This window comes from Nematolebias whitei, chromosome 15 (assembly GCF_014905685.2).
Source record: "Nematolebias whitei isolate Nwh7 chromosome 15, NemWhi1, whole genome shotgun sequence".
Classification (NCBI taxonomy): Eukaryota; Metazoa; Chordata; class Actinopteri; order Cyprinodontiformes; family Rivulidae; genus Nematolebias; species Nematolebias whitei.
In genome coordinates, this window is record NC_056512.1 from 22,445,985 (window position 1) to 22,454,797 (window position 8,813).

General features: G+C 40.7%; 3 protein-coding genes across 3 annotated transcripts in view; 1 reads left to right on the forward strand and 2 right to left on the reverse strand.

The window, feature by feature from the left end:
* Nucleotides 1-918: 918 nt before the first annotated feature.
* On the forward strand, nucleotides 919-2,306 carry ndufa6 (NADH:ubiquinone oxidoreductase subunit A6). The gene is made up of 3 exons (XM_037689483.1): nucleotides 919-1,081; nucleotides 1,748-1,863; nucleotides 2,042-2,306. Exons 1-3 carry the CDS (start codon nucleotides 943-945, stop codon nucleotides 2,171-2,173), a joined length of 387 nt encoding a protein of 128 aa, XP_037545411.1. The 5' UTR covers nucleotides 919-942; the 3' UTR covers nucleotides 2,174-2,306.
* A 371-nt stretch (nucleotides 2,307-2,677) lies between these two features.
* Nucleotides 2,678-4,299, reverse strand: LOC119422133 (essential MCU regulator, mitochondrial-like). Its single transcript, XM_037689484.1, has 3 exons — nucleotides 4,141-4,299; nucleotides 3,794-3,948; nucleotides 2,678-2,898 (listed from the first exon to the last, which is right to left on the reverse strand). The coding sequence occupies exons 1-2, from the start codon at nucleotides 4,294-4,296 to the stop codon at nucleotides 3,811-3,813; spliced, it is 294 nt and encodes a 97-aa protein (XP_037545412.1). The 5' UTR covers nucleotides 4,297-4,299; the 3' UTR covers nucleotides 2,678-2,898; nucleotides 3,794-3,810.
* Nucleotides 4,300-5,014: 715 nt separating this feature from the next.
* fam234b (family with sequence similarity 234 member B) overlaps nucleotides 5,015-8,813 on the reverse strand; it is an 8,366-nt gene continuing 4,567 nt past the window's right edge. The window contains exons 5-12 of the mRNA XM_037688501.1: nucleotides 7,998-8,112; nucleotides 7,642-7,783; nucleotides 6,358-6,552; nucleotides 6,099-6,177; nucleotides 5,832-5,999; nucleotides 5,615-5,735; nucleotides 5,317-5,532; nucleotides 5,015-5,199 (exon numbers count right to left, since the gene is read on the reverse strand). Of these exons, the coding sequence (XP_037544429.1) occupies nucleotides 5,324-5,532; nucleotides 5,615-5,735; nucleotides 5,832-5,999; nucleotides 6,099-6,177; nucleotides 6,358-6,552; nucleotides 7,642-7,783; nucleotides 7,998-8,112 (1,029 nt within the window). The 3' untranslated portion in view covers nucleotides 5,015-5,199; nucleotides 5,317-5,323. The remainder of the gene's footprint in view (nucleotides 5,200-5,316; nucleotides 5,533-5,614; nucleotides 5,736-5,831; nucleotides 6,000-6,098; nucleotides 6,178-6,357; nucleotides 6,553-7,641; nucleotides 7,784-7,997; nucleotides 8,113-8,813) is intronic.

Below are 8,813 nucleotides of genomic sequence, written 5' to 3' on the forward strand. Positions count from 1 at the left end.
ATAAAATCTGCATCTCCATAAAGTTGGTCAGCAGCAGGAAGCATGAAGTGCTCTAACCTCCTGTTGGACAGCTGTGTTGACCTTGGACCTCAGAAAACACAGTGGACCAACACATGGCACCCCAAACTATCACTGACTGTTTAAACACTGGACCTCAAGCAACGTGGATTTTTTGCCTCTCCTCTCTTCCTCCAGACTCTGGGACCTTGATTTCTAAAGGAAATGAAAACTTCCTTTCATCAGAGGACCACTCAGAACCAGTCCAGTCCTTTTTGTCTATAGCCCAGGCGAGACACTTTTGACGTTTTGTCTTGTTCAAGAGTGGCTTGACACAAGGAATGCGACAGTTGAACCCCTTGTCTTGCATACGTCTGTGCGTTGTGGTTCTTGAAGCACTGACTCCAGCTGCAGTCCACTCTTTGTGAATCTCCCCCACATTTTGGAATGGGTTTTGTTTCACCATCCTATCCAGGGTGCGGTTAATCCTATTGCTTATACACTTTTTTCCTACCACAATTTGAAAAATATGAAAATGCAAACATAATCAGTCTTGCAAAACTTTCTAAATCACACTAATGTGCATTATTTCAGACATAGACTGAGTGTGTATCTTTTTTCACATTTTAGTGATTTTTGTGTTGTGTATTCATATATTTTCATATATCGCATCTTAGGAGGGCCATCTGCAATTTTGTTGTAAAAGTTATTCTATTCCTATCAGTGAGTAGTGTGCAAAATGCTGTTCGGGAATTTTATTTCCATATTGACTCTCAGAAAAAAAAAGAGAGATACCTTTAAAATATCTTTAAAATATCTTAAAATACCTTTAATTATTTGTACTTGTCTGCGTTGTTATGCCAGTTTTGCCACTAGGGGGCATCAGAGCCTTTTTTTATTTTATTGAATTTAACCGGAAGTGCTTTGACGACTAACAGCATAGTCATGGCGTCCTCGGCTGCGACCCGTGTGGCAGCGGGTGCTGGAAAAGCAGTAAAACCAATATTTAGCCATGATCTGAACGAAGCTAAACGCAGGGTCCGAGAGCTGTACCGAGCCTGGTACCGGGAGGTGCCCAACACAGGTATGTGGATCCACTGCGGCGGTTATGGTGCGTTAAGAAGCCATTCTATCGTCAAGGTCGACTCTAGTCTCTACAGTCTCTCTGTTCAGGTTAGCTGCTAGAAAACAGAAATGCAACCAGAACAGTATTCACAGACGCAATATTTTCTGATGTTTGTTAGAAATGTTGGTGTTTAATAAGTTTTAGTAAACGAGGAAACCGCGAACTGTAATCAGTTACCTTCTGTAGTGAAGGCTTATCAAGTTTACATAGTGTCATTGAACGCATCATGATAGTTGGTAAACCAAATTGTTTATAAAAGTTTAATGATTCAGTTCTGAAACTATGGTCTGTACTGATTTGTGTCCAATATGTTACATTTGTCTAAACAGTTTTTAGAAGCTTCAGTGTTGTGACAAAATGTCTTGAATGCGTGCTGTTTATATTCAGCATTGTCAAATATATAATCAAACTCAACCACACTTCACAATCAGCTGCTTTTAACAAGTAATTCTTTAAATTGTTCAAGCTGTCATTTTTTAATCACGTGGTTTGTAGTTTTATTGACACTGGCTCTAAATGGAACATTGGCGCAGACCCATCATGTATGCAGATAAAAACCCAATATGGTCAATATTTTTGATTTGAAGTATAATTTTCTTACCAAATAATTGCTGCTGTCTGCAGTGACGGTGCATTTGCTGGACCTCACCGTAGTCCAGGGAAGAGCCAAATTGCGCGAGATGTTTGACAAGAACAAGCATGTCACTGACATTCGAATGATCGACATCTTCGTCATGAAGGTAAACCACAAGCGTTCTCACTCTCTGAACAAAGTTTTGTTTTTGGTCACTAAGTTCTTGACACAGGTTGTGTTGGATCTTAAGTCTCTTGACAGCTGAGTTTATTTAATGTGGACTATTTGTCAGAGCAACACTGGACCTTTCAGTCCACAGTGTTTTAAGTCGTCTTCCATTTCAGGGTAAAATGGAACTTGAGGAAACGGTCAACATCTGGAAGCAGAAGTCCCACGTGATGTTCTATTTCAGCACGACGAAAGAACCTCAACCAACGGACTTCCTGTCCAAATTCTACAAGGGTCATGACCCATGAGCTTTGCAACTGCAATCTGACCTCTGATCCATCTTTGTTTGAGTCCAGTGTGTTCCTCTTTGATGTAAATACATGCTTTAACAATCGCATACCTTTAACTGTCATTTGTTCGGCCTCAGATTCACTTGTTTTTCTACAGTATGCGCTCTCTCATCAGAGCAAGTGAAGCAGGTCTTCAAGTGGAAGCTGCAGGGAGACCTATTTTTTCCTGCAAAACTCACTTTTGCATCCCGCTACATTTCATATTTTGTTTGCAAGAAGCCTGAAATGTTTTAAGAGGGCTCAGATTGTTAATTCATCATGACCAATATGGCTGCTTTAGCCTTGCAGTCCATTTCCACTGGTTTTTTTTCACCCAATCTCTAACACAAACAAAACTTACCCTGTGTATTCTGCCAGAAAATAAGCTAATGCTCGCTTTATAATGATCACATACTGAATATGATGAAATATCAGGACATAGTTAACCAAAACGTGTCTGTTCTGAAGTCGATCGCCCACTGAAGCTCACTGACACTGTTGGATTTAGATCTTTAATCAGTTTATTTAGACGGAAGTAGTGCATGCAAATACAGTACAATACGAAGAGCTGGTGACAGCGCTGTGTCTGTCGATAACAAAATCCCTGAAACCTGTGCAGGCAGGCTCAATTTGTAAAACAGCAGCAAAATCTTCAGGGAGGTATTCATTCACACCTGCAGGTGGTAACGATCAAACAAGATCATCTGTGGGGAAAAAAGAAATCTCATTTTAATCTTACAGTGGGTTTGGAAACGGCTGCAAGACTGAAAACTAAACTTTTGTTGTTTGTACTACAATTTGAAAGGTGTGACAAATACAGGACTGAATATATTCTTGATTTAAAAGCTATTTAAATAAGAGCAATCTAGTAATTTGGGATTTAAAAAGAAAGCTGGTCTTGACCAGACCTTGTCAGAGCATCCTGGTTTAATTGGTTTCACAAAAACTGAGATAGAGACCAAATTTATTCGTGTCAGTCTACATGTGCTGCTATTTTATTCACTTACACGTTCCACAAATTTGTGGGGCTACGTGTATTTATTGCTAGTTAAAACAAGGTGAACATAAGATGAAAACATGGACTAAGACTTAATAAAAAAATAAAAAAAAACAATGTGAATACACTTCTGGATTAACCTGTCGTACCCAATAAATCTGTGGTACACTGGATTGCAAAAGCATTCCCCTCATCCCTCCCTGGCATTGTCGCAGAGACTCAATCTGTCCATTTCCTGCTCCATCCATCTTTCCTTTAACGTTGACCTGTTTCCAAGTCCCTGCTGATAAAACCATCCCTAAAGCATAATGCTGCCACCCCCATGCTTCACTGTGGACATGGTATCCTCAGCTTAAAGAGAAGTTTGTGTAAGACAGTGTTGTCTTTGACTGACAAAGTATAAAGTTTTACTATAGCACCTTCTGGGGCTATCAGAACAGGTGTATTTATTCCTGAGATCATCATTTGTTTAACTGTATTCATTGTAATAAAATAGAAATATATATTTATACAATATAATACTACACGGGTGAATACTTTTGCAACCCACAATGTTAAGGCAGGTTGACTAAATTCTCCTGGTTTAATTACTCTCGTGCTACCTGATAACCTGAGTCTGTCAGTCGTCGTCGTCGTCATCCTCAGGAACAAAGATGTCGTGTTCCTCCAGCAGCGCCGCGAAGTTCTTACTGATCCGGGTCCCCACGTACAGGAAGGGAACCACGACCACGGCGATCCGGATCAGACCGAACGGGGTCTGCTCCCCGGAACAAAGTGCAACCACAGAGACAACTGTCAGTCCAGAAGCTCTAAGGATTTCAGTAGAACACGCATATTCTTCTTCTACGGTTTTATTTTGCTCTTCTTCTTCGGTGTAAAAAAAAAAAAAAAAATCATAATAAACCGGCTTTTTGAACACCATATATTATTTTTAACGTCAGTTGCTCACCTTTTTGGGTTTGGGCAGAATGGCGCCGGTCGAGGAGCACACGGCGGTCCGACTCGGTGTGATGGTCCTCCCCGACACCAAGGATCTCGGTGTGGAGGAGCGGGAGCTCCTGACGACCGACAGCCTGACCAGTCGACCGAGGAGGACCGAAGCCATGTTTACAGCGACTGATGCAGCTGGACGGTTGCCAGATAGGAAATAACGAAATGTGGTACTGTTGCTTTAAAATGGTCGTATTTTAATCCAGGAAGTGAGATGCGCCTGAGCACCGTTGGACTGGTTGAATCGGACTTTCTGATGATGTGTTCACGTTAATTATTTTTTACAGCGCACGAAAATGCCACAACGTTTGTATATGTGAGCTTATAAACAGACTACTGTACAAGTATCGTTATGTTGTAACCAAAATGATCGTATAAATACAACAATTATCTTATACCTGGCAACACGAAGGGCAAATATTGTTACAGCAGCGCCATCTTGCGTTCATGAGGTGAAACGGCGCCTTTTTTCATGTTCAAACAAAGACGGTGAAATTAAGGTATTTGAAGCATTTTACTTGCATTATTTGGAATGCCATGTTACATTTAAATAAAATACAACAATTTTAAATCATACAATCTTTGAAAAACCTTGACATGTCAAACAAGAAAAAAGCCTTAAACCAATAAAAACTGTACAGCATTAAATATTTACAAACTCCCTTAACTGCTTCTTTCAAGCGCTGATAAAAACAGAACAAGCAGCTTTATGACAGTAGAAATGAAAACAGTGACCTTAGATGAGGACTATTCAGTAATGCATTCACATATTTTTGGATCATATTGTGCTTCACTGTCAAAAACAAAACTAGTATAAACGTACTTCAGTAAAATAAATACAACAAACTTCTCAATGTTAACTTAATAATTTAAAATAAGCACTTTTACTGTACAAAACTGTGAGAAATCTTTCGCGGCCAACAGAAATTAAAAGTTTACTTAGTGGAAGTGTCTTCATAGTGCAGAATCGTTCATTCCTCAGCTCATCGTGCAAAGGTCATAGTACCAGCGCTCATCCCTAAACAAAGAAATACAGATAAAAAAGAGGCTTTAGTTTACAGACTACTGAATTAAACTGTCCAACTTTGAAGGGTGTCATTGCAGCTAGCGAAATAAGCCAATTTTGCAGTTTTACCCGACGTCTAGAGACGCCTGAAGAACATGTTGAGGCTTCCAGGGTTGACGGCTCCTTTCAGGTTGCTGTTTTCCATCAGCCTGACGATTTGTCCTCTGCCGATGGCAGCTCTGAGGCTCATGCTCTTCACGATCCGTGCGCCAGGCTCAGAGTCAGGTGTGGGTCGGGACGATACGGTGATGTAGGTGGCATCTCTCAGACGCCCCAGGTAACTTACTGTCAGAAAGAAAGTCCTTTTTTTAACCTACTTGACTAAAAATAACCTTATTGCATGTTGTTTCCCAGTGAATGTGACTACCTGCAGATGTGACTGCTGTATCTGTTGTGTTGCTGAGCTCCAGCAGAACTGTGGGATACGTAGGATGCAGCAGGAAGAGCCTTCTGATGAGGGGCCTCGCTGCAGCAAAGCCTGGCGCCGTCTAAATGGAAAGAGCAGACGGATAAATACAGTAAAAGCTTCTTGAGCTGAAGATTTTTATTTTTTTTTTTTCCTTCTTCTTGACAAGCAAACTCACTGTAGTCCTGGTAACATTCCTCTGGGCTTTGATAGGATCGCTGGCCCAGAACAAGAAAGCTGATTGGCCAGTTGAGGTGGATATTGCAGATGCTTTCACAACTAGGTGGGGGCACACAAAATCAGCTGCCCAGAGAACGCTACCACTCGCCCCGTTAATAATCTTTGCCTAAGAGACAAAGAGTGTTGATTAATGGTGAGTCCAGATCCTAATTTCAAAATAAATAAAATGTCTGTGCTTCTGTTTCAATAAAAAAGGACTTTTTACCTGCATGATACCATATGCTGAATGCTGAACGAAAATATCAAGTGTTCCATCATTGTCAAAGTGTCCCACAGCTGGTTGACTATAACAAGAAGAAACACCCTTTAAGGAAAACTCTGCAATTTATTTTACAATAGATTCATATTTTTAAAGACTCTCATGTCAAGATGATGGGCACACCAATGTCAAACAAACTCAGATTCATTCTCTGTGTTCCTGTTCTGTTGTGGAAACCGAAAAGTTCATGGTGCACAGCTGTTACCTGTGAATAGCAGCCATGTTGAACGCCCACTCTTTGCGCAAGTCCCGCTGTCTGACCACCGACAGCGTGCTGGCACCATAAACCAACACCCAGTCGCTCCGGGTGGAGTTCAGGTTAGAAACTGTGTCCAGGCTGCTGCCGTCAATCCCCCAATCAGCCACAAGAGGGAGCAAGAACTCCACACGCTCAGATCCTCTGATTCAGAAGAAGACAACGGAGAAATTTCAATTACCGTATTTTTCAGCCTATAAGTCAGTTTTTTTGCATAATTTACATGTCCTGCAACTTATACGCCAAAGCGATGTATTTAAGAATTTTTTTCCCATATTTATAAACAATTTTGTCTGAGATATGACTGTTTTCATTCATTCTGACTGAAAATATTGAACACTACTATTTTCAGCCCCTAGATGGCAGTCGAACAGTATGGCATGCCGTTGTGTCATGTAATAGGTAAAAGTGGCTATTAATGATGCAATAGCCTGCCACCATCGACCATCAAATCAGCTTCATTTTTGCTGCGCCGCCCTCGCGAAATGCAACTGATTTGACCGTTAAAGTGCATTTATTAAGTAAAAGTTCAACTGAGACACACCTTTGTTATAAAGTCGAGCAAACAAATAATTGTTTTAGGTGGTTATCTTGTTAAACTTCGAACAAAAGGACAGCGAGTCGCCCTCTGCGCGTTCATGTTTCCGTGTATCGGCTTTTGAAATGCAGCTGATTTGATCGTCGGAGTGCATTTATTAAGTAAAAGTTAGACTGAGACACACCTTTGCTATAATTTTGAGCAAACAAATAATTGTTTTTAAGTGTTAATCTTGTTAAATTCTTGTTAAAGTCCTCTCGTGCACACTCCTGCGGCAACCCATCGATTTTTGGAGCAAAACCAGCCCACATTTCCAGGTTGATTTCTGGGTTGTCAGCAGTGACACATAAGAGACGCAACGTATTTATGGATTTTTCCACATTATTAGACATATTTGTACTGATGCGACTTATAGGGCGGAGCGACGTGTACGGCGGAAAATACGGTAGTTTTAGCATCAGTGCTGAGATAAATCTGATGTTTATCGCCAGCTGCCAAAAGCAATGATTTTGCCCGTGTGTGCATGTGTCTGTAAGCAAAATATCTCATGAACTACTGGACAGATTACAATGAAACTCATCAAGTAATCCTAATAACTGGTCTCCTTTGTACTAACTGAATAGTTTGATATTAAACATAAAAGCCCGTTTAACTGGCTGGGCCAAATGAATCTGGGCCCGTCATCTGAGGCGTACCTGTGAATGCGTATGACGGAGGACAAATCGCTTTTATTGAGTGCCTCCCACACCGTATCCTTCTTCCGAAGCGGCTGAGGGATGGCCATGTCTCCAAAGGCTCGAAAGTAGATATCTTGCAAAGAGATGGCCTGGACGTTACCTGAGAAAGCAGACAAGGACATGAGGACTTGTAAAACGGTTAAAATGTAAAACAAATCTATTTTAAAATCACAGTAACAGCATTAGGGATGTGGATTAGCTGTTCAGTCTGTTTTAAACTTTGTATCTTCTTTGTTTTTAGCTACTTTTATTTGCAACGTGCTGCCTGATGAGTATTTTTTTTGAAGAAAGTTTAGATTGTTCTTCTCCTTCACCTAGTCCAAACAAGATGTAGAATGCTCCTTGCTGGGTCTTGTGCAGCAAAGGTCCGATGAGCTTCCCTTGCCCTGTGAGGTTGAAAGGCACAGGATGTCCGAGCAACGCTCCCGTCTGTCCAGAGATCATGGTCAGGGACAAATCCAAAGACTAAAATGGAATATGTATATAAAAAAATAAAAATAAAAGTTCAATGTTAGAGTCTTACAGTTACACTTCAGTGTAATAAGAATACCTGGCTGCAGGTGTTATTTAGGTTTACTAAGCTGATGTCAGTGAATGTTTGTAGTTTTAGAGATGAGCATTTTTCTGGACTGGAATTGGAACAGGGAATGAAAGTAAACCTTAATGTTTTTGGTACACGGGTACGACTTACACTTAGGAATGAAGGTAGTTTTTTTTTTGTTTTTGTCCGAAGTGGTGGAGATTGACTATCCTGGCGAGTGAAGGGAGCAATTTTATCCACTACAGGGCACAATGATGGAGCCAGGGGGTGGCCAGTGGTGGCCTTGGCCATCATAGATTATATTTCAGTCACCCCACCAGCCACCCCAATCATTCTAGGAAACAATAATTTTAAGAAATATGAAAACTAGAAAGCATAGTTTCCTCAAATGATCTGGGTGGGTGGTTTAAATATATTCTACTATTTGAATATACTTTGCGGTTCGACTTTTGCGGATTCACTCTTTCGTGGTTTTTCAAAGTAAGATTGGACATGACACACAACTGGCTGAATAATGGATGAGCTGCACGATCAGCATGGAAATTTTATTTTAAATATTTTGAATTATTTAGCACCTACTGCACCTTTG